Source organism: Mauremys mutica, chromosome 7 (genome assembly GCF_020497125.1).
Source record: "Mauremys mutica isolate MM-2020 ecotype Southern chromosome 7, ASM2049712v1, whole genome shotgun sequence".
Classification (NCBI taxonomy): domain Eukaryota; kingdom Metazoa; phylum Chordata; order Testudines; family Geoemydidae; genus Mauremys; species Mauremys mutica.
In genome coordinates, this window is record NC_059078.1 from 57,278,636 (window position 1) to 57,303,271 (window position 24,636).

At 50.6% G+C, this 24,636-nt stretch overlaps 1 protein-coding gene across 1 annotated transcript; it reads left to right on the top strand.

The window, feature by feature from the left end:
- The first annotated feature begins 262 nt into the window (after positions 1-262).
- On the top strand, positions 263-24,413 carry SCD (stearoyl-CoA desaturase). Its single transcript, XM_045023381.1, has 6 exons — positions 263-742; positions 5,306-5,579; positions 12,835-12,965; positions 16,946-17,151; positions 18,666-18,898; positions 20,873-24,413. Exons 1-6 carry the CDS (start codon positions 716-718, stop codon positions 21,070-21,072), a joined length of 1,071 nt encoding a protein of 356 aa, XP_044879316.1. The 5' UTR covers positions 263-715; the 3' UTR covers positions 21,073-24,413.
- Positions 24,414-24,636: the final 223 nt, after the last annotated feature.

Here is a 24,636-nt window from a genome sequence, read left to right on the forward strand (position 1 = left end):
GCTATCTGGTCACCCTAGTCCTAGGACCCAGCGCAGGCGAGACCTCCTGACCCACTTTCCAGGGCAAGGTAACTCTAGGTCATCGCCTTCTCGCTCGGCTGAGGCTGGCAGCTGCGCGTTTCTCTTCCACTGGGGGAGGGCCCCGGCTCCCAGCCTGTGCGGGGCGCATGGCTGAGATGGCAGCGCAGCTCAGCCTAGGACAGAGCGCTACAGTCCAACAGCAACGCGAACAGCAGATTGCTGACAGCCAATGGCGAGGGGAGCCTTAGGTGGCACCAAATTTCCGCCAACCAATAGGATCCCCTCGGCAAGTCTAAAGGCATCATTGGCGATTCTCCCATCCTCGTCCTCTTCATCAGCATCCGTCTCACCTGGCATTGGGCTGCCAGTCCCAGGACGAAAATAACAACAGCAGCAAGCGCAGGACACCGGAAAGCTTCACTGCCTCAGCCCTGGCAGCTGCCGCCTGCTAAGCCAAGGAGAGGGGACGCCGCTGAAGTGCTGCGAGGGCTCCCCGCGGCAAAGCACGATCCATCTCCCGGGATCACGTTACCACGGGCACCACCACAGGCGGTGTCTTCACTGAAGCGCAGAGCGGATCTGCCGGCAGCAGCACGCAGCTCTCCCTCCCTCGGGGGTCACAGCGGATCTCCGCAGAGGAAGCCGCCGGCAGTAGCTGTACATACAGCTCTGCGCACACACGCGCAGTCCCCAGATGCCTGCCAGCATGCTGCAAGAGGAGGTAAGCAGAGCCCTGGGTAGTAACTTCTAGAGACCTGCTACGTGAGCTCTGCTGAATAGATCCCTGATGCCACCAGCTTCACAGGGGGTTTAGTTTAACTAGAACTGGGAAATTCTGGGGGGCGGGGTTAAAATCTCGTTGCTTTTGTGTTACCCTTAAAGCGTTAACAAACGCAATTTGCTGCTAACCTGAGGCAGACTGAGCCCACAGAGGGGGAGCAAGATCTTAACTAGTTAAGTACGCCGCTGAAATCTCCTTGAGGAAGGGGGTGTGTGGAGAGAGGAGTGAATCATCAACTGCTGGTTTTGCGGGGAATTTTTTTGAGCAAAGCCTTCAGCGCCATAGAAACGGTTCCATGCGAGTCTCTTGGGCAGATGGCCGATGGTTTTTATTAAAACTCCCAACGGAAATCTTTTCCAGTTTTTAAACCGACGTTCTCCTGCTGTGTTTATAACCCAAACATTGCAGCACTGTGCTAGCCTAGGACACTCAAGGTGAAATTGACTAGAAACCAAAGTGAAATTGATTATGCTGTGAACAAGGCAAGAGTAAATGAGAGGTTGCAAATATCCAGTGTTCAGTCGTCCTCAGCTCTTAATAATAACCTGGGGTGGGCGGAAATTAGCCTTTTAAAAATGAATGATCTCCGGGCAGTTTCCGTTCTAGACGGATTTAGCTGATTCCCCCCATCTAACGCCTCCTATCCACAGCCCGTCTGTGCAAAGTGGGAGGGAAATGCTCCCAGCTCAGAATGGCAGGGCGTTCCCGCCCCTTTCCAGGAGTGTAAAGGACTACACGAGGTGCCGGGATGTGGAGAGCCTCCAGCAGAAATGCATGCCAGGACTGATGTTTTTCTTTCCTTTTTTAATATTTATTTAGGGACTAGACTTAACTGACACATCTGCTGCCTTCTCTCTTTTTCTCAAGGTTGTGAATGACCCTGCGCTATGTTGCTTGTGGGGTGCTGCCCTATACTGGCCTGAGATTGTATTACTGAGGTCTGGTCCTGAGTCCAGCTCTACGGGGCACATAAACTTTAGTAGGCTGTCTGTGCTGGCTGTATACCAGGTTCACCTACTGGGTGCTTAATGTTGGCAGAGAGTGTGTGTGGAGGGGGAACATCTGTTCTGCAGGTGGGAGCTGCAGAGTCGTTCATGAATGAGGGGCACTCATGTAAATAATCTGGCCACTCCCCCACCTCTGGACCCCAAAGCAGCCCTGTTCAATCCCCATCCTTCTCTCAGGGCAGAGGCAAGAGGAGCCAGCATAGCCCTTAGGCCAGAAGATAACTCCCCTCTCTCTCCTCCCCACCCCATTGGTCTCCAGCCAAATGAGTCCCCCTGTCATGTCTCTCAACTGGATTTCAGAGCTGTCTGTGGGCCATATGGCCTCTCGAAGGCCTATGCAGGAAAGATGACCAGCATAGCTGTGCTGCTATAATTATATCAATGTCAGTAAAGTTCCCTGTGGGGTCAATCTGGGATAAGAGCATCAATGTGGGGTGTAATTATACAGGCATAGCTTTGCTGGTAATTTCCCCTATATAGACAAGCCCTGAGCCCTCTTGGCCAATTATCATGCAGCCAGGGAAGTATATACAACCTCCTGGTAGGAAGTCATATGGGTATATCTGACATTTGGGCTGGGGAGAACCCTAACGTGCCTAATATCTGGATTATAACACATTTCACAGGCACTTTAGATCTGTCCCCAAAACCTCTGGATGTATCATTGCTATGAACATAAGAACAGCCATACTGGGTCAGACAAAAGATCCCCATCTAGCCCAACATCCTGTCTTCCGACAGTGGCCAATGCCAGGTGCCCCAGAGGGAATGAACAGAGCAGGTAATCATCCAGTGATCCATCCCGTGTCGCCCATTCCCAGCTTCTGACAAACACAGGCTAGGGACACCATCCCTGCCCATCCTGGCTAATAGCCATTGATGGACCTATCCTCCATGAATTTATCTAGTTCTTTTTTGAACCCTGTTATAGTCTTGGCCTTCACAACATCCTCTGGCAAAGAGTTCCACAGGTTGACTGTGAGTTGTGTGAAGAAATACTTCCTTTTGTTTGTTTTAAACCTGTTGCCTATTAATTTCATTTGATGACCTTTAGTTCTTGTGTTATGAGGAGTAAATAACACTTCCTTATTTACTTTCTCCACACCAGTCACAATTTTATAGACCTCAGTCATATCCCCCCTCTTACTCATCTCTTTTCCAAGCTGAAAAGTCCCAGTCTTATTAATCTCTGCTCATATGGAAGCCATTCTATACCCCTAATCATTTTTGTTGCCCTTTTCTGAACCATTTCCAATTCCAATATATCTTTTTTGAGATGAGGTGATCACATCTGCACGCAATATTCAAGATGTGGGCATACCATGGATTTATATAGAGGCAACATGATATTTTCTGTCTTATTATCTATCCTTTCTTAATGATTCCCAACAGTCTGTTTGCTTTTTTGACTGCCGCTGCACATTGAGTGGATGTTTTCAGAGAACTAGCTAGAAATACTCCACGATCTCTTTCTTGAGTGGCAACAGCTAACTTGGACCCCATCATTTTATATGTATAGTTGGGATAATGTTTTCCAATGTGCATTACTTTGCATTTATCAACACTAAATTTCATCTGCCATTTTGTTGCCCAGTCATCCAGTTGTGAGATTCTTTGTAGCTCTTCCCAATCTGCCTGGGACTTAACTATCTTGAGTAGTTTTGTACCATCTGCAAATTTTGCCACGTCACTGTTTACCCCTTTTTCCAGATCATATGTTGAATAGGACTGGGCCCAGTACTAACTCCTTGGGGGACATCACTATTTACCTCTCTCCATTCTGAAAAATGACCATTTATTCCTACCCTTTGTTCACTGTCTTTTAACCAGTTACCAATCCATGAAAGGACCTTCCCTGTTATCCCATGGCAGTTTACTTTGCTTAAAAGCCTTTGGTGAGGGACCTTATCAAAGTGACATTGACTAGAAAAGAGTTGTTGGGAGACAGGGTCCCCAAGCTGGGATGCAAAGAAGACAACTCTCCAGCAACAAAGCTGTCTGGCAGCATGGATTTGCCTAGGCTGGTGTTTTGATCTAGGCTGCCATTCCAATTGGATAGTGTCTGTACACCCAGTTTGTACAAGTGGAAATGGCTGAGCAAGGCATAGGACAGCCGAGGCCCATTTGGGCTGATTCTCAGGGGTCAGACACTCCAACAAGTGCTCGGCCCCTCTGAAAATCAAGCCCATCATGCCCAGCTTCAGACCTGAGATGGGCACCCCGGTGTGCAGCCATGAAGCTACCACACCTTGCTGAGAGGAGGATCAGTTACTCCAGATTTAATGAAAGGATCCTGCCTAGTGAGGTCACTCATGCGTGATCCTTTCATCATGCACGTGTGATCTGGCACTCCTGCTAATACAGAGGGGTAGGGCATGTGAAGAATGAATGTTGTGTCATGCTTGCATCAGGGGAACTGGGAGCCAAGACTTCTAAGGTCTATTCTTAACCGTGCCACTGACTCACTGGGTGACTTCAGGCAAGTTACTTCTCTCTGTGCCTTGACTTCCCCATCTCTGAGTGTGGGAGATAATGATACTGACCGGTAACCATGAGGTCCCAACTCCAAGGTTTTAGCTAGGAGCATGCAACCCTATCCTTATCCCTATCACTCCTCACCCAGAGATCTCAAAGCACTTGGCACAGGTCAGCCAGTATTGCTCTCCCCACTGGACAGAGAAGGAAAGTAAGGCAGCGAGAGGTGAAAAGGCACCACAAATGGGTTGTGAGGCTTAACCCAGTAATATCTGAACTGCCCTGAGATCCTCCATGGAAGGGGCTGTGGAAGGGAAAGGATTGGTATTAGGAGAAGCCCTGGGAACAAAGTGTGAATCTCATTCCCCCTGTTGCTGGTTTGCACAATGTAATTTATTGGTGGCTGAAAGAAACAAGCCCAGCCCAAGCTCTTAGGGACCCTTGAGTGATCAATGTAAAACACCCATTGACAAAGCTAAATGAGAGTGATTCCCTGTGCCCTTAAGGGGATCTCTGGTGGTGGTGGGGGGTGTGTCTTTAAACACCTTCGCTCCCACTCTCCATGCCCCCCAAAGCCCCAGGGCTGAGATCCACCCCTGTATAGGGCACCACAGATCCTGAGTGATGCCTAGGGATGAAGTGGTGTCTAGGCCTCACACTGACCCCGGGGTGAGGGGTGGATTGCACACAAGAAAACAACATGCCATTGGCTGGGTGCTACTGGGCCTGGCTGGAGAACCCCAGACCAAGTCCTGCTACCACTCAGAGGCTTCTTTAGTAACCTTCTCCCCCCCCCCCCCCACGCCTCAGGATATGATGTGGGGGATGGCGGGGGTGGGGGGAGAGAGGGGGGCTGTGATGGACAGACAGCCAGTCCTGGTTCCTAATGCCCCTCCATCCTAGGAGATGGGTGTGATGGTGGATCAGCAGCCCAGATCCAGCCCCTCTTGATCCTTGTGGTGGGGACCAGATTGTAACCAACACAATGTTGTTTGTTTTTAATGTCCCCTCCCAATGCCAGCTCTCCAAGGATCTCCCCTCCCACACTGTCACCGCCAGGGCGACGAGGAATGGGGGAGCAGGCATGGAGAAGGCCCTGTCCAACCAAGAGGACTTGGGAGGAGACCGGGGCATGACGGACGATATCTTTGACGAGAGCTACTGTGAGAAGGAGGGCCCCAAGCCTGCCAAGAGATACGTCTGGAGGAACATCGTCCTCATGAGCCTGCTGCATTTAGGGGGCTTGTACGGGTTGTGGCTGATACCTGCAGCAAAGCCTGTCACCTTGGCATGGGGTAAGTGGAGGGGACTCTCCCATCTTCCCTGTCTGAGTGTGAAACTGCAGGGGGCGGAAGAATACAATCACCCAAAAGGGAATGAGGCCAGTGCCTGAGGGTAATAAAGAGTAGAGGTTGCAGAAACTGTCACGGGGTCTTCCAGGAGCACAAGAGGCCAGGCTTGCAGAGCGAGGTGTCTCATGTGAGTGAAGGCACAGGAATGAGTTAAAGCTGGAGCTAATTCTTGTATCACTTCCCCAAACACACAGATAAAAATTGAAACATTAAGTTAGACTCTAAGGCAACCTTGTACAACATCTTTAGGTTGTTTCACACGCAACCAGTTCCAGTCAAGGCTGCAATGGATGAGAGATGACTAGGGCGAACCCGCTGGGGTCAGATACGCTCTCACCGCTCAGACCCTCTGGTCAGTGTTAGAACCAAACTCATCTTCTGAAATGCATGGCTGAGCTGCAGCTGGGATCAGGATGGGAGGTGCCGGCTCTCACCAGAGACCCTGTCTTTCGCAAAACTTTTTCTGACCTATTTTGAAGACTTGAGCAGTTGGTTAGTTCAGATGATGAGGTGTGGCGAAACATGCCTGAAGTTCTGACTGCTTCTCTGATCCCAGCCTCTGACTATTACAGAAATGGAGCATTTTAAACTAGAGATGGGGGGCTCATTCATGTCTGATTTACATGGCTGGGTAAGAAAGCGGAGTCAGGCCCTCCAGTTTAGATAGTTCCAGCCAGATGCTCCCTAGCTAACAATCTGGCAAACCAGGCTGCTGGACAGTCCCTTGTGAGAGCTGGCTGGGATCTCCCTTGCTGTCCTTCCATGCCACTGTCAGGCTTGGGCTGGTCTACTCTCAGAGGCTACCTTCCAGGATGCTTGGGCCTCTGGACCTGGCTTAGAGGCTGCGGGGATCACAGCCAGAGCTGGGAAGAGAGATCTCCTTCCAGAAGCAGGCAGGAGGCTTAATTGTTACCCCTTGGATTTCTAAGACCTGCTGGTTTGACTTTCTGCTCCCGTGACTGTAGCAGGCAGTGGCTGGTGGGGTGCCACAGGCATGGTTCACAGTCTGCCAAAAGGCAGTGGCGAAGGCACCAGTGTGAAGCCAGCATCTCTCAGAATGCTGCCATGCACACAATGGTCCCTTTACAAAAGAATCCTGTTGGGCTTTTACCCTGTGAAACTGACATGCTCCAAGGACAGCGTCTTCCCCTGCATCCCTGATAATCTGGGAACTGCGCATGCAGTCCCAGGGGCTGACCTCGCTGGGGGGAATATGCAGCATCAGCGTGTCCTTGGGGGACGCTTTCAAGGCCCTTGACACTGTTTTGTGCAGCAGAAAGCCTTGCTCTTTGGGCCACGCTGCTCTCTGGTGCAGCATTATCTGTTCTGAAAGCCCCAGCTCCAGCCTTGCAAGCAGAGTTCTGGGAGCCTCACAGACCTGCTCCAATGGAGAGATGGGCCTGCACCTCAGCATTCAGCACGACAGCCAGATACCCTCAGAACTAAGTTAGGGTGGGTGAGGAGGAAGGGGGTTGGTTTGGTGGGTTTCTTCCAGGGAAATGGGACGACCATGTGGTCCAGAAATGGGATGAGCTGGGATCCGTGTGGGAGTTAAATGATGTCTGTCCTTCTTATCCTTCCCCACCTAACAGCATTTCTGATGCATCCCTAAGCACATCTGCCCCCTCTGTTCTCATCCCATTTTGCTCCAGTGCCCCCCAGTCTGTGTCTCACCTTCCTCTGTCTCTGGCAGTGCCTTAGATCTGTTCCTCACAGCACACTTGTGTTCTCAGTTCAGTACTGTTGCTTTTCTTTGCTGTTTTCTGTTTCAGGTTGATCTTTCTGGATTTTAATTTCAGTGTAGCACTGCCCTACCACCTGGGACAGATGAGCATCCCTTATTCAGAATATATACTACAGTCGTAGCTCCAGTCTATGCTCTACCACTACTGTAAGCTGCGGAGTCTGGGACCAATAGCATATTATATTTTTGTAAGGAATTACTCATAGTTATACCATCCTAAACCACTCCTCTGTCGGCTTGATGTTCACATCCCTCAGAGTCCTATAGACTTTCTGGTTCTCTCCCCTTTAATTTCCATCTTGCCAGGTTCTACATACAAAGTTCTCATTGCTTTTCAAGCTCTCCAGCCCTTTGCTGATGTTTGCCCTTCTCAGTTCCTGCCAGTGTTATATCATACAATCTCTTTCTGGACCAGAGTTCCCCAGAACTACATAGTATTGCTAGTCAGGCAATGTCCCTCCACTGCAGTGTCTCTGAGATCCCTTTGGTCTCTCAGCATTGCTGCTTTCTATGCATCTCCCCTATCATTACTGTCCAGCCAGGGATTCTCTTCCCCCAGAGGCACTACCTGCATTTGACTCTGGACTCTTTTATGTCCTGACTGTGGCCCTCTGTTGTGGCCAAAACGCACGGAGGGGAAGTCGGGGAGGGTGGTATACCCATGCGCTGGGGGCCATTCTGTGCATGCTGTCCTCCTTGTGCTGTGGTGGAGCAGCCTGGGGGTTGCTTTGATTTACACTGGCCTGTAATGGTCATAAAGGGGCTATACATGGATCAGCATGGTGCAGGGGTGTTTTAACAATGCCCATTTCCTGTAGTGCCAGCAGTGGGGAACATGTGGGACATTTGTTCTGCGGTGCTGTGGGATCGTCCTTGCACTATGGTGACGCCTCCTTGGGCCAGTTAGGCAGAGCTGGCAGCCAAAGAACCCTGGCGGCGCAGTACAAATCAGCTCTACTCCACCTGAGGATCTGGCCCATATTATCTAACCTCTCGACAGACGCTCCCTTATTACTCTTTCCTCAAAGCTGTTGGCAACATCTCCTAATTTAGTATCCTCTGCAGATTTAATAAATGTGCCGCTTGCCTCTCCTCCAGCTCAGGGAGGAGGCAAGATATTTCTGGACAGAGCTGTCATCCAATTCTATCCACAATTACTCCTTCTAAACACTGGCCTTTGGAAATGGTGCATACGCGGTACCCTTATTGCTGCTCCTGGGAGCCTGTTCCATAGAGGAGTCAGACTTCCCTTCATCTTCAAGCACCACAGCCCCAGAGATAGGGGAGTATTTCATCCTCAAGTTGTGCAAAGAGTGGAGGAACAGAACTTTCCATCTCAATGCCATTGAAGTCAATGGAGTTTCTAGATCGGGGTTGGCAACCTTTCAGAAGTGGTGTGCCGAGTCTTCATCTATTCACTCTAATTTAAGGTTTCACGTGCCAGTAATACATTTTAATGTTTTTAGAAGGTCTCTTTCTATAAGTCTATAATATATAACTGAACTATTGTTGGTTGTAAAGTAAATAAGGTTTTTAAAATGTTTAAGAAGCTTCATTTAAGATTAAATTAGAATGCAGAGCCCCCCCAGACCTGTGGCCAGGACCCGGGCAGTGTGAGTGCTGCTGAAAATCAGCTTGCGTGCCACCTTTGTCACACATGCCATAGGTTGCCTACCCCTCCTCTAGATTCATAGATTTTTCAAGCCATTTGGATCATCTGTGTAACACAGGCCAGAAATCCTCCCTCAGATTCTGTTTGATCTGTAGTATATCTTTGAGGCATCCAGTCTTGAGCTGAAGACTTCAGGTGATGGGAAATTCACCGTGTCCCTAGATGAGTTATTCCAATGGTTTTTCATGGTTCCCTGGTATAACTGAAATCTGAATCTGGCTCGCAGAGAGGGGAAGGCCAACACTTTCAAAGCGGCCAATGAGTATTGGGTGACCAGTAAGAACAAAAAGATGGTCTCTAACCCACTCCCTGCTGCAATAAAACCTACTCTCTTGTTCTGCCAAAATTCCTTCAGTGCCCTGTCTCCCTTTCCTCCCTTGTGTGCCTCCCTGTATTTGTCCACCACTCCCTTATCAGTTAGCTCTCCCTTAGGAGGTGCTATAAGCCAATCACGGCCTGGCATTTGTCTAGCAAAGGGATAGCTGAGGTTCCTGAACCCCTCTGTCACTCTGGTTGCCTTTCCAGTACCTTAGCCAAGAAACAACATGACCAAGACTGACAGCAGTGGCCCCATGCAGTGTCTCTAGGCCCGAACTCAGGGCTATAAATAGAGCATCTAGTTCCCTAACCCACAGTTTTCTTTTTAATGCCATTAAAGTTAACTAAAGATTCTCCAGTTTAATTCTCCAGGGACCCAGCTAGGGATGCTCTGGATCTGTCCCCTGTATGTTGCCCTGCTGCACCCTTCAACTACTTGTAGAAAGCATATTGCCTAGTGGTTAGAGCATGATTTGGCCTCCTGGGTTCTAGTCACAGCTCTGCCATGGACAAGCGGTGTGACCTTGGGTAAGTCAATTTGCCTTCCTGTGCCTCAGCCTGTCTGTACAATAGGTATAAAGTCACACAGAGGTTTCATGAGCTAAGGTTTGTAACATGTTTCCACAGCATTTTATGTCCAGGGAGCGCCATGGGTTCTGGCAAATTCCCCGTCACTGAGAAGCCTCACTCTCCCCAGCCCTTTCCTCTTGCTCCTTCATGTGCTTGTCACTGAGGTTCTAGCAGAAATCCTCTCCCGGACCTGCGGAGCTGTATGTGACTGATTGAACCTTCCCACTCTTTTTCCTTTTCCTGCATCTCCCTGGTTCCAGCAGGATCAGCCATGTGGAAATACCGAGAGTTGCCTTTCCTGCAGAAATAGGGGACTCATTCCCTCAAGGGCTCCTGACCCAGCTTTGCAGACCTGAGAGGTGCTGAGACATTTGGGTGTTTTTTCTGAAGCAAAACCACACTCCAAACCTTTTGATGCTCTCCTGTCATTAAACCAAAGCTAGGCCCGACCCAAAGCCCCAGGCCCAAGCCCACTCCTGCTCCTGCAGAGCTGTGGGGCAGGCCAGCTCAGAACTCTATAGCCCAGGGCCATCTCTATCAACATTGCTCCTCCCCTTGTGTCCTCGTCTCCTGTTGATGTCAATGGAAAAGCTCTCACTGACTTCTGTGGTGCAGAGTCGAGTGATTTGTTCTCCATCTTTCTGTTCCTTGCCCCCTTCTCTGCCCAGCCTCCATCCTCCTCACATCACTTTTGCCTGCCCTGGGAATCAGTTGCTCACCCGGTGACCCCTGTGCCCCTGGCAGATTTCAGAGCCTCTGGGGGGAGAGGAAGTTTGACAAGGGAGGATGTGTAGGGATAGGCAGAGTTATGGAGAGCATTGGGGGGAAGAGGTGGGGCCAGAAGCTTGTTTGATATAATAGTGGCTGGGGAACCAGCGGTGGATTTGAAGAGAGGAATGATGGAATCTGATCAGCAGACATGGAAGATGACTCTAGCAGTTGCACCTTGTACAGTGTGTGGGGGGAGGGCAAGTATGTGCTTGAGATGCCAGAGGAGGATGGTGCAGTAGCTGAGGCTGGACATGAGGGCCTGAGGAGAGGTGTGGCCCTGAGGGTGGAAAGAAAGCCCAATCCGGGAGCTTTGAAGAGGAGGAAGTGGCAGGTGATTACTGGAGAGTAAGCACGGATCGGTTTGAACTAAGGAGCTGTGTGAAAAACAAATGGGCACTCCTGGAAACTATGGTGACAAACAACAACCAAAGGCTTTGTATTTAAAAATAGATACCCGGAGGATAACTCTCACTTGTCCTTCTTTCTCCCAGCAGCCACTGCCAGAATCCACATTGCTAGGATTCTAGGTGGGGTGGGTTAAAGGCCATTAAGTGGGCACCAGAGGTACTGCCAAGTTTACCTGTGATTCCTGCTTATATACACAGGCTGAAATCAGTGCAGTTGAAACGTGGAAGGTGTTTTCCCAGGGGATATTAGGAGGTGGATTTTGCACTGTACAAAGATCGACTGGTAGGCACTGTGGGTGCATCCCCCATTCGCAGTCGCCTGAGATTACAGGGAGGGAGGGGAGAATGTTATGATTTCTTCAGTCCTTGTGACTGAGCTTTTGGCCCTTCCTTCTGATCACATTTTGCTTTTCAGGTGCATATCCAGGCTCCCAGTTCTCCTCTGATATTCGACCCTTTGGGGTGCCACAGGGTCTTAGCTCTAGGACCAGTAGCTATAATCCATTGTATGGGGATAGACCTATGCACATGGGGACAGGGTGGCATGGGTCTGGAAGACAGAAGAGCACATGCTTTTTATCCAAACAGGTCTCTCCCCTTAAGGCACGGATTCTCAAACTGGGGGTCGGGACCCCTCAGGGGGTTGCGAAGTTATTACATGGGGGGTCGCGAGCTGTCAGTCTCCATCCCAAGCCCCGCTTTGCCTCCAGCATTTATAATGGTGTTAAATAGATACAAAAGTGTTTTTAATATATAAGGGGGGTCACACTCAGAGGCTTTCTGTGTGAAAGGGGTCACCAGTACAAAAGTCTGAGAACCTCTGCCTTAAGGGATGGAACTCCACCTGACTGACTCATGACAGCACCACAGGGGAGCAAACAAAAAAAGCCAACTTGACACTCTCCCAATCCACCACCAATCACCTGTGGCCTGCGTACAACTTGGCAATGAATCTAGAAGCTGAGCAGAGAGGAGAACTGAGGAGTAGGGAGAGGAGATGGGTGGGAAGGGGGAAGCTGAGCAGTCTCCAGTCAATGATGGAGCTGAAGGTATGGTCTAGGATCTGATCGGACAGCCACTTTCCCCAGCTCACTCCTGCTTGGGTATTCAAAAGGGTGGGGGAGAGAAGATGACCCTGTGTGTAGTTCACTTTCTGTAACATCTAAAAACACCTGCCAGTCAGTCTGATGTCTAACATTGTAGTGTGTCTGGGGGGCGGGAAATAAGCATATCTATAGAGAAATCTTAAGGGCTTAAACCTATAGCGGGGCCCCTCGGTAACTATGCAGGATAGCTATCCGGGCTTAAGCCATCTACCACAGGAAGGTGTAAATGCCAAAGAAGTCTAACTAGGGGAAATATGATGAAATGAACTAGGAAGAGGAGAATTTATCCAGATTATCAGGGGAAATGCCCGAAGAGCGAGATCTGTTAGAGTTGTTGCCACAGGGCTGTACTGGAAGCAGCAGTTTTATTCACTGAGTGTCCATCATCATGGTATCAAAGCACAAGTGTCTCTTTTGCCTGTGCATCTTCAGAAGAAAGTTCTGCTCTTGTGTTGGATCAAGTTCTGCTCTTGTGTTGGGGGTTGGACTAGATGACCTCCTGAGGTCCCTTCCAACCCTGAGATTCTATGATTCAATGGAAAATTTCCAGCTGGACAACGTGCTCTAACTTATCTGACTCATTGCCTTCCCCCCCTTTTCTTATGTCCAGGGTTCCTGTGTTTCCTGCTGAGTGCTCTGGGGGTCACAGCTGGAGCGCATCGTCTCTGGAGCCATCGGTCCTACAAAGCTGGCTTGCCCCTCAGGATCTTTCTGGCCATTGCCAACTCCATGGCTTTTCAGGTAGGGACCCCTCTCACTGGTTGTCAGCTTGCCTGTCCATAGGGAAGCAATGAGTCCTAAACTGTATCCACACATACAACAGGGAAGCAGGTTGAAGTCACAGTCTCTTCTTCTGTACCATTCCCCTCTGACAGCTGTATCTCCAAAGTTATGACTGAGATCAGAGATCTTCACCTTTCACATGAGGGGGAGACTCATTGAGTAACACTGCTGCTGGGATGAGTGAGGGGTATTGGGAGTGGGAGAATGGCTAAGAAAATACACCAATAGGAAATCACCCCAAACCAGGAGGATTTCGCTCTCCCTCTAGGGGCTCTTCTCCTCTTGACAGTTGTGTCTGATTCCCATGAAGGACTTGGTAGAATTAGAAAGGGCTGACATATGGGCCTAACTTTCCTCTTGCTTAGAAAGTTGCTAAAAGGAAATACTTTCACCCAGCGTGTAATTAGGCTGTGGAACTCACTACCACAGGAAGTCATTGAGGCAGAGAACTTACCAAGATTCGAAAACAGATTGGACATTTATACAGATAACAAGAATATCCAGAATTACCATCATAATTAATGACAACAAATCTGCCCCACTAAGGGCATAAGCCAGGCAATAACTGTTAGAGACCACATCTGCCCTAATGGAGGGCAGATCATCCCACATCTGCTTCTGTGGGGTTCTTACGCCTTCTGAAGCAGCTGGTGCTGGCCACTGTCAGAGACAGGATATTAGACTTGGGTCTACTCAGATCTGGCAGTTCCTTGCAGGCAGAATTGCTGTGTCTCTGACTCTCCAGAACCTTTTCTCTCTCTGGCAAATGGATTAGCTCCTCCTTGGCCCTGCCCGTAACTGCCTGGAGCTGCTAGCAAACACAGTGGGATCACGAGTGAAGCTCTTTAGGAGCTTCCTTTGCTCTGATGGTAAACGTGCCAGCTAGCAGCCGTCAGAGGCAATCAGGGTGATGGGTGCTTAAATCATAGAATCATAGAATATTAGGGTTGGAAGGGACCTCAGGAGGTCATCTAGTCCAACCCCCTGCTCAAAGCAGGACCAAACCCCCAACTAAATCATCCCAGCCAGGGCTTTGTCAAGCCTGAGCTAAAAAAGTCTAAGGAAGGAGATTCCACCACCTCCCTAGGTAACCCATTCCAGTGCTCCACCACGCTCCTAGTGAAAAAGTTTTTCCTAATATCCAACTTAAACCTCCCCCACTGCAACTTGAGACCGTTACTTCTTGTTCTGTCATCTGGTACCACTGAGAACAGTCTAGATCCATCCTCTTTGGAACCGCCTTTCAGATAGTTGAAAACAGCTATCAAATCCCCCCTCATTCTTCTCATCTGCAGACTAAACAATCCCAGTTCCCTCAGACTCAGTCATGTCATGTGCTCCAGCCCCCTAATAATTTTTGTTGCCCTCTGCTGGACTCTTTCCAATTTTTCCACATCCTTCTTGTAGTGTGGGGCCCAAAACTGGACACAGTACTCCAGATGAGGCCTCACCAATGTCGAATAGAGGGGAATGATCACATCCCTCGATCTGCTGGAAATGCCCCTACTTATACAGCCCAAAATGCCATTAGCCTTCTTGGCAACAAGGGCAAACTGTTGACTCATATTCAGACAAGAACAGTCCGAGGTTCACCCACCACTACTGAGTTTGGGGTTAGAGGTGGAAACAGGAGAACGTACCCCAGCTGTGCCCTGCCCCTCCCAAGGTGCATTTCCAGCACTGGCACGGTACATGTTCCACTACTGCTTGTAAAGGGAGCCAGGCTCTGCCACCACTTCAAGAGCCTGTTCTCGCCAGGTGCTGACTGCCCCGAACTCCAGCTGACTTCTGGGGGAGCTGAGGATACTCGGCATGGTGCAGGACGGGGCTCTAGGGGCCCAGTGGTTGGAACTGGGAATCGAGGCCTGGCACTCGTATCCAGCTCTATCACTAATATGTTGGGTGACCCACAGGTAAATCACGTTCTCAATGCAAGAAGGATGGTCTTGTGGTTAAGGTGCTAGACAGGGATGCAGGAAGTCTGGATTCAGTTTTTGGCTCAGATGCCTAACTGATTTAGGAGCTTAAACCTTATTTCAAAAGTTATGTAGGCTTCTAAATCACTTAGGTTTTGCAGACCCTAAATACCATTACAAATCTGGTCCTTAGTCACTCCAGGCCTCACCCTTCCCACCTGTAAAATGGGGCTGAGAGTGATGCTTTTCTATCCCGAAGGGTGATGAAGAGAAATCCCCCGTGCCTATGAGATGAAGGAGGAGCTCTGATACTTAAGTGACAGGTGCCCATAGAGGAGTTGACTCACCACCAGTGCCCCCCTCGAGGCTGGGCATGGCAGCAGTTTCCTGTTTAGCGCTCCCAGCTGATGGGTGCCCCAGCCCTGTGGTGGCTGGCCTCTTCGTGGCATTCAGCCCTCTGGCCAGGTCACTTTAAGCCTCTCTCCTTCTGGGGTAAGAAATTCCAACCAATAGTTTCAAAGTCTCTGTGAGGTTTCCAGCCGCTGGGACAAGCAGCTCTTACAGCCTTTCTCCAGGCTCTGATTAGTCCTTATCACCTCACGTCACGGCTTCACGCCACCTTCCCAGTGGCTGGGGTGGAAAACCCAGGCCCGCCCTCTTCACGGGTCCCAGTCCAGGGACCTGAGGATGAGCCGCCAAGGTCTGTTCTGTCATACACCTTGCTGCAGCCTCCCAGAACCCCTTCCTCCCATTAGTCTTCCTCAGCCTTCTCGCCAGCCCCTTCCTGGGCTCTTTGTAATGAGCCACATCTCCCTGGATTTCTCCTCTGAGGTCTGGGTCCTGCTCTCGTGGCAGGGTCAGCCACCACAGCTCGCTCCAGGCCGGTGTCTTCCAGAGATGTCTGAGTGCTGCAGAGTCCTTCCCTGCAGCTCCTCAGACGTGTCCAAACACCTTGTCGGCTTCCCCGCCTCCAGCTTCCTCCTGGCTCAGGGTGACCCACCTCTGGTCCCAGGCTTCCTCCTGGCTCTGGACCTTCCAGTTCTGGCTCCAGGCTTCCTTCTGCATTTAGTCCAGGAAGTTCCCAGCTACCTGTCTCCTGTGCCTCCCCCGGGTCTTCTTTTCTTACTGCCCTATGCCCCCTCCTTTAGGAAGACTCAGTTCCTTCCCAAGTGAGTTTGATGACCATTGTGCAATATGCCTCCAAGTGCCACCCACAGGCCTAATGGGGCTCAGGCTCCTGTTAACCCGTGGTTAACCATAACCAGTGTGGGGTTTATACATCCTATCACAGTGCTACAAATGTGCCTGCATAGTGCTTCAGTTTCCCAGCTGTGGACCGTCACCGAATGATATTTACCCAGCTTTTCAAAAGTGCTGTAAGATCTCTGTGTAAGAGGGATAATGTAAATGTGAACTGGTTTTATTACAGCTGGTCAAAATAAACTTTTTACATAAAATCATGAACATTTCAATGTTTTCAAATCTGGGTTTGTTCCCACAGGTTTTTTAAATGGACTGATATTTTGGCTTTAAAAAAAGTCAACAGAACTTTCTTTAAATGTTTTTTTTGGGAAATGTTTGAAAAACTATTTTTTCCCATTTCAAAATGGAAAATTTTCATTTTTTGAGAACATCCAATGGAGCGGGGGGGGGGGGGGGGGTTCACCCTGGGGCTAAGCTGATGAATCAGTATTGGCAAAGCAGCAGAGACAGGGCTAACCAAATCCCCCAAATGATCAATTAAAAAAGGTGAATTATCAAACAATAGAAGCTTTTGAGGAAAACTTAAATGTTCTGAGCAAAAATTTCTGGTTTTGAAAAAATGGCCATTTAAAAAAAAAATCAAATAAAACCCATAAAAAATATGGACTTAAAGTCAATGAGATTTAGGCACCTAAACCAGTTAAGGGATTTTGGTAAATTCCACTAGGTACCATTTTGCTTCTTTAGACACCGGACTACGTTGTGTATATATAGCCCTAGCTCTAACACTTGCTGATCATCCAGCCATGTTCATTCCAGAATGACATCTATGAGTGGGCCCGAGATCACCGCGTCCACCACAAGTTCTCCGAGACAGATGCGGACCCTCATAACGCCACGCGGGGCTTCTTCTTCTCCCACGTTGGCTGGCTGCTGGTGCGCAAACACCCTGACGTCATCGAGAAGGGCCAGAAGCTAGACCTGGCTGACCTGAAGGCCGACAAGGTGGTGATGTTCCAGAGGAGGTGAGCTGCATGCGGCCAGGGTAGGGGAAGAAAATAGGGTGATTGTGGTGCAAGGTGAAGGGCAGGTGTTGTGACCAATGTATCACTGGGGAACCAAAGGGGTTCTGAGGCATGGCATCTGGCTACAGGAATCTCTTTCAGGGGTAGTCAGTAGGCGGACCGCGGGCCAAATCTGGACCGCCAGACACATTTGAATTGACCACAAAATCTTTTATTTACTTATTATCATTATTTTCTCTGGAGTCTGGACCTTGACTAGACCTTGACCAAGACATTTGGACCTTGACAAAAAATAATTGCTCCAGAGCAAAACTAACCCTCTTGGCATGGCTCAGGTGTAAGTGTTTGGAGTATCGGGGCCATTGTTTGGGAACCTGGGCAGAAATCCATGAGGAACAAGTTCCGTCCAGCACAGCAGTGGGATATATTACATGTTTTGCTTTGTTTGTGGGACAGGAGGAAATGAGGTTAGAATAGGCAGGGCTCCAGCCTCGGTGGGAACGTCGCTGGCACAGAGGGCCCAGTGCCCACCGGCTGAATCCCTCTTGTATAGAACATGTCCCACTGCTGCTGCAGCCTTAGCAGGGGTAAAGCCCCAGGCAGCCTGTGAGGAACAATAGTTCCTAGGTAGGTGGGTGAGAGGAGAGGCTTCTGCTTGTATTTCAGGGCCTGCCTCTTGCCCAATCCCCATACCCCCATGGAAATGGAAGAGGCACAAGATTGTCTCCCCCGCCACACACACACCCCAGCTGCACTTAGACTCCACCATCTGGTGTCTCCCCCTGTGCAATCTCTCACTTGCTGGGATTGGGTTTCCCTCCTTCTATCCCCTCCCCAGCGGCGCACACACAGCCCGGTTTCCCAGGGCAGCCGAGCGCCAGGCCTCCCCCAGTGTGAGTGACAGGTTCCCTGACAGATGGAGGAGAGGAGTCTGCTGCAGCTCACAAGTAAGGAGCTAGAGCTTGAGCTGCAGCAGCACATGCCCTGAGATCTGGAGGTACCTGGTTTAATCCCAGGTGCGTCAGCCAAGATGGCAGCTGTCACGCTTCCCCCCGTACAAATGTGACCTGGCAGCAGTAATGATAAATGAAGCCCCAGGAAGCCTGGCAGCTCTGCTTCACGGCACCTATACTCCATTCCCAGGTCATCTGCTGGGTCCTTCTTACCCCTGCCAGTGGGGGTGTGGCTCTCATTGTGTGCCCAGCCTATCCCCTTTATTCTCCTGCACCCACTTTGTCGCTGCCCTTGTTTTCCTTTTTCTCCAGAGGTAAAACCGTAGAAGTGGATGGGTAAGATTCTGTGGCCTGCATTGTGCAGGAGGTCAGACTAGATGATCATAATGGTCTCTTCTGACCTTAAAGTCTATGAGTCTATGAGTATAGTTAAAATTAGCACCTCTCCCCCACCCTGGAGACTCAGCCCTGTAGATGACCTGAACTGCCCGTGCCCCTCAATGCTCCTCCATGGGATGTGCCTGCCCACTAACTCTCTCCCCGTTATCTGTTTCCTGGCAGGTTTTACAAGCTTTCTGTGGTGGCCATGTGCTTCCTGTTCCCCACCCTAGTGCCCTGGTGCTTCTGGGGGGAATCTCTCCGCAACAGCTTCTTCCTCCCTGCCATCCTGCGCTATGTGCTGGTGCTCAACGCCACCTGGCTCGTGAACAGCGCTGCACATATGTTTGGCAACCGGCCCTATGATCGAAACATCAACCCCCGGGAGAACCGCTTGGTCACATTTGGAGCCTTAGGTACGTTGGTGGTGCCATTTAATTCCAAACTACTCCACAAACTGACTGTGAATGAGACAAGCAGAGATCACTGCACCCGCCACTGAAATGCAGCTGTGTCTGGGGAGGAACACAGCAGCTGTTCAGTAGTGCATAGCAACAGCGCACGAGAGTCTGGGAGGGAAGGGAAGAGGGATAACATCCATTTATAAAACTATAGGACGGGGGAGATTTTAGGTGCATAATTACATAAAATGGACTAGATCCTCACTGGTGTAAATCTGCATTGCTTAGAAGTCCATACAGCTATCCTGATTTACATCAGGATCTGACCCTAGGAGCCCCAATGTTCCTGCACTCGCATACGGGAAAGCCAGAAGCGCGTAGACTCCACCTGGGTGATCTTGCCCATGCACCTGCAGACCTGCGCATTCACTGGAGTGTCTCATGCTCTAGTCAGTGGGTACATAGGGCAGTGGGGTTATCTTCTCCAGTGTCCTGCATATAGCACCTCTGTATCTCACAATGAGATTTATTTGCCCTGCCTGAAGGTCTCACCACCTGTTTTTTATGATGACAGTTGTCCCCTGCTCTCTTTTTTCACCTCTCGGAAATGATGCTTCTGAAATAGCTGGGCACACACAGCCAGAAGTGCCCAGTGGTTTCTGGGTGCTAGAATTGAGACAACCAAGTCCTGATTTTCAGAGGACCTGGGAAAAATGAGCCCAGAATCACCATTAGCTTTGTACTGCTTTCCTGGGCCAGATTCTCAGCTCGTGTGTATCGTAGCTCTATGGACTTCGGCAGCACTGCACTGATTTACATGAGCTGGGGATCTGGCCCCAGACTTTCACTAGCGAGAGTCGGAGCTGCACAGTTCCCGACTGGATCTGAGCTTCTCAGAAGAAGATGGATGGGCGGAGCCTCCAAGAAGGGCCAGGACTCACTTCAGATCTCGCCAGGAGCTCAGCCAAAGCGAGACGGCTTCTCTCTGGGAGATGGAGGAGGAATCAGAACCCCCAGAAGCCTCACTAGGCTCTCTGAAGGGGGCCATTTTAAGGGCTTTAATAAGGGGAGGTCCAGGCACAAGCAGAAGTGCCAGAAATATCCTGAGTTTTCTCACCCAATTTGACAGCTTCAAGAGGGTCAGGTAAAGAGCTAACCGAGTTCTGGCCGGACCTGTGCTGAGATTAACTTGTTCTCCCCTCCAGCCTGCTCTGGCCTCCTCACACGCCCTTAGCACCATCCTGGTCCTCCTCCGGTGTTGGACTCAGTGCAGAGGAGACAGGGCTGGTGGGCGATGTTACACATGGGCAATTGAGGCTGAGGAGTCTGAGCTGGTGTAACTTGCACACCAACTGTTGGAAGAGGGGAGAGCAGCAGGACAGCCAGCCACCACGGGCTGCTCAGCCTACTCCCCTCTGCCTTTCCCCACCCACTCAGGGTGCTGCGTGCCTGGCTCCGAGCACTGTCCCTTTGTGATTGGCTGTTTTCAGGCAGGTCCCATTGACAGGGCTGGAATTTTCTGACATTCTTCCCGCCTTGGCCTCTCACTGGTGCATTGTCACTAGCCTGTCGATGGGGGAGTGCGCACGTGGCCAGTACTTCCATCACCGCCTTGTCGCACCCTGCTCAGAGGAGGGTTGATGGCCCAGTGGTAGCAGTGCTCGGGCTCACCCCTCGCTGGTGCTTCCACTGTTGGAGCTGTGCCAGGGATAGACCAACGCTGGGAGACTTTCTAGAAACCCTTGTGCAGGCACAGCCTCGGCACGCAGAGCCCAGGGCCTGGGCCAGCTCCCAGCGAAGTCTGGGCTGCAAGGGGAGGAGGATCGGGGGCTGTCCCCACCCCAAGGGGAGCACAGTCTGCATTCGGCACAGATGGCCCATTCTGGGGACATGGTGCCCGAGCCTGGGGAAGGGGCTTCTAGAGCGTGACGGTTTCAAACCCAGGTTCAGGTGCATTTACAGTGTCTTGTCCCTGCTCTTCCATTCCAGGCGAAGGCTTCCACAATTACCACCACACCTTCCCCTACGATTACTCCACCAGCGAGTTTGGCTGGCACTACAACTTCACCACGGCCTTCATCGATCTCATGTGCCTCCTGGGGCTGGCCAGCAACCGCAAGAAGGTCTCCAAGGAGACCATCCTGGCTCGGAAAATTCGGACTGGTGATGGCAGCCACAAGAGTGGCTGAGGGCCTGTGTCATCCCCCCACAACCTCTTCACTCACCCCAAGCAAGCTGGGCACAGGGTTTTATGTTCCATTTACTAACCATTGAATAATGCTACCAGGTTGCTTCAGATGATGATGATTTTAACCCTCTCCTGCACAATGTATTTTAAATGATGTATTTAAGACCTATAACTTTGTCTCTCTAATGCTCAGCAGCTCCATCCCTCTCTTCTCTCTTTCTTCTTTTTGTTCTTCTTTTGTCTCTCTCTGGCAAGATCTCTCCCTTTCCCTCTAAACCCTCCATGCTTCATTCTCTCCTTGCCAATGCCTCTCCTTGGCGGGGAACTGGTCAAAAGCGTGTCCGGGGCAGATCGTGCCACTGGCTGGAGAGTGGGAGTGGAGGGGAGTCTGTACCAGCTGGCTGAAGAGTTGAGCCAAAGTCAGGGACTCTTTCCCTAGAAATCCCCCTTTCCTGCCTCTGGTTCTCCTGCCCTCCTAGGGCTGCTGACTCAGTATATGAATGAGTGTCTCTCTAGGAGAACAGCAACAAAGGCCTTTCCCAGAAGGAATAGCAGCCCTGTCCCCTTGCTTGCTATCAACGAGAGAGCATGATGTTGTCTCCTTGGTGCTGGGCCTCCTTTGGCTCCTGTAGGCCGAGGGAAGGTGATGCTGGGGATGGGGAGAGGAGACCCCTGAAAGCGTCTTCTGGAGGGGTAGCATCAGCTGCAGAACATGGTGGCATGGGGCGCGTCAGCTGCCTTCTCACCTCGCTGGAGTGTCGCAATGGCTCCTCTTGCCGCCCTGTGGCACCTCTGTGCTAGAATTGCCTGGAACGACTCAAGCTGGGCTCCTAGCTGCCTGCGTGGGAAAGCTGCAGACAAGGACATCTGGGGAAACGAGGGGCTTGATGCCACTGAAACACTGGCTTGGGATGGGACGGATTGGAACTGTGGACAGTATTTCCCAGGAAGAGACTCTTCCGGAAGAACGACAGCAGGAGAAGCCAGAAGGAAGTGACATAAAGCCCCATCTCTGTGTTAAGCTGCTTTGTGTGTCGGAGGAATGAGGTCCCATTTCTATGGAGAATGAGGTCCTAGTGTGTGTCTGCGCCGGGGGCAGGAAAGCATGTTAGGGGGCCCATGATCAGCTCCCAGCCCCTTCCAAAGCAAATCAGAGATGCCTGGGGGACAGTGACTGCCTGTTGCACGCACTGCGGTGGGAAGTGCTGGTGCAGCCGTTGCTGATGGTGGCCGTTCCCATAACTCCCCCCGACACACAGTGCTAGCTGCTGGGCCATGTGTAATTCATCCCCTGCAGACAGGGCCTTCGCTCTGGCGAGGGGGGTCCGCTGCACAGCGCCTGGGCACGGAAGGTGCCTGTTTCGCTCCTTGGCAGCACTGACAGTGAAGGCTAATGTCAGGCGGACTGCACTGTCTGAGGCCTCAAGACATTGGGGGAAGCGTTAAAACCCTTGTGTGTTTCACCCCATAGCACTTGCAGATGCCACGGACAGGCTTGGTGGGATGAGGCCCCATTCCCATCAGCCACTTGCCAGACAGTGCTGTGGCGCTAGGGTGACCAGACAGCAAGTGTGAAAAATCAGGACAGGGGCTGGGGAGTAATAGGAGCCTATATAAGAAAAAGACCCAAAAATCGGGACTGTCCCTATAAAATCAGGACATCTGGTCACCCTACGTGGCGCCGGGTGAAAGCTAGCGAGGTGCCCAGGCTGCTGGATCCTGGGGCAGAGCTGGGAAAGGCTGGGCTGGGGTGGAGGAATGATGCTGAGATGCTCCTTCCCCTGCCCCAGCCGTGCTGCGTATCCTCAAGGGCAGGCTCCAGCCTTCCCATGCAGGCCAAGGTGAGCACAGCACTGCTGATGTCTTCCTGCGGTTGCAGAGCTCTTGCTGTCAGCCAAGAAGTTGTCCCTGGCCTTGTTCCTGTGCTTTGCTGTGACCAGAACTGTCCAGCTTTGCAGCCCAGCAGAGCAGCCTGCCCTCTGACTGAGCTAGTGAGATGAACAGGCTCAGGAGCGGGCCACCAGCAGATAATCCAGTCGGGAAGCTTTTAATTCCTGGGCTCTAAACCCGGGAGGTGGATGGCTGGGTGGGATTCCCCACGGCTGAGATTTATACCTGCTCAGAGGGTGGCTGTGGATAGTTTTATCCAACTGGATATAAAGAAACCTGCATGTCATAATCCTGGGCCAGAGCCATCCCTGGTCCAAACCCCACTGACTGGAGTCTACACCCTGGGTGAATTTGACCTCCCCCAATAGTTCTTCCCTCACCTCATGAACCAGACATGTTGTGTGATGCAACCTACCGTTCAGATACATGTCACAACATGCTACGGCATCCACCATCCTCTCAGGAGAAAAGCAAGGGGTTGATTCGGGCATTGCCTCAAAATCCCAAGAGTACTGATCACATCCAAAAATCCTGACGCAGTGGGGGAAGCGGAGTGGAAGTAGCCAAACAGCGCCGGTGTTTGCCCAGTCACTTTGTTGGTAGATTGGCAAACATCTCTGGGTGCCTTAAGTCTATAATACACATAGGAGTATTGACAGCTATTTGCAGGATGTTTTTTTCTTTCATGAATTATGGAAATGTAATTAATTATTTAATTGCCGTCATCAAATTGTGGGTGCAGGTGATTTTGAATGTATTGAGTTAGAATTTGTTAGATTAAGGAACAGATGCATCACTTTAAATAGAACTTTGGTTGCTTTATATTTCTTCCTTTGGTGGCATGTTTGTATCCTAAGTGTGTCCTCTGTGAGTTTAGCTAAAGTGAGTCAGAGTGAGAGGTGGACGTAGACAAAGCACCAGCGTGTCTAGTGGCTAGAGCACCAGGTCTCCTGAGCTCTATTCCCAGCTTTGCCACTGACTCAGTGAGAGATCTAGGGCAAGTCAGTTAATTTCTCCATGCCTCAGTTTCCCACTCTGTAAAATAGGGGGAGCACCCTACCTCACAGGGGTGTTGTGAGGCATAATTAATACTTGTAAAGTGAGAACAAGGTGTGGAAGGCCCAATATACATGCTAGTGGTGGCGATGGTAGTAAATGACTGGATTGCAAACAGTGTTCTCAGCCCCTCTGGTATCCTGGAGACGGGACGTGCAAGTGTTGGATAAGTAGTGAAGGATTGGAAGGTTGAATCTGTGCATTGTCTAAGCTCTGTTGCTACTGAAATGTGAGTGGGATACAACTTTCCTGGTTCGGTTTCTGCATTCTAAGATCTCTATGTTTTGTCTACTGAAAAACTTTTTGAAATAATTTCTACTAATTTGGAATCAGGCGGCTGGTTGTGCTGATCTGAACTGGTATTTGTTCATAATAAAAGTTTACTTTAAAACTTGACTGCCTGACTACAAAGGGCTGGGCGGTTTAGAGCCTTCAGAGATTACTGTTCCTGCAGATATTTCCTCCTGAGGGGGAGGGAACCTGTCTTTTTAAATCTAGTGAATAAGCTGGTTTGAGGGCACTCACCCCTAAGCACGTACTGTGCAGTCACACCCCTGGAAGCGGGACGCTAGCCGTCCCTTCCACTAGGGGTTACTTCAGTTTAAATTCCACTCGGAGC

Excerpts from the sequence above, each read along its gene's own strand:
- SCD (XM_045023381.1), top strand. The coding sequence starts at position 716 with ATGCCTGCCAGCATGCTGCAAGAGGAG. Across the intron at positions 743-5,305 it reads CCAGCATGCTGCAAGAGGAG|CTCTCCAAGGATCTCCCCTC; the intron begins GTAAGCAGAGCC and ends TCCCAATGCCAG. Across the intron at positions 17,152-18,665 it reads GTGGTGATGTTCCAGAGGAG|GTTTTACAAGCTTTCTGTGG; the intron begins GTGAGCTGCATG and ends GTTTCCTGGCAG.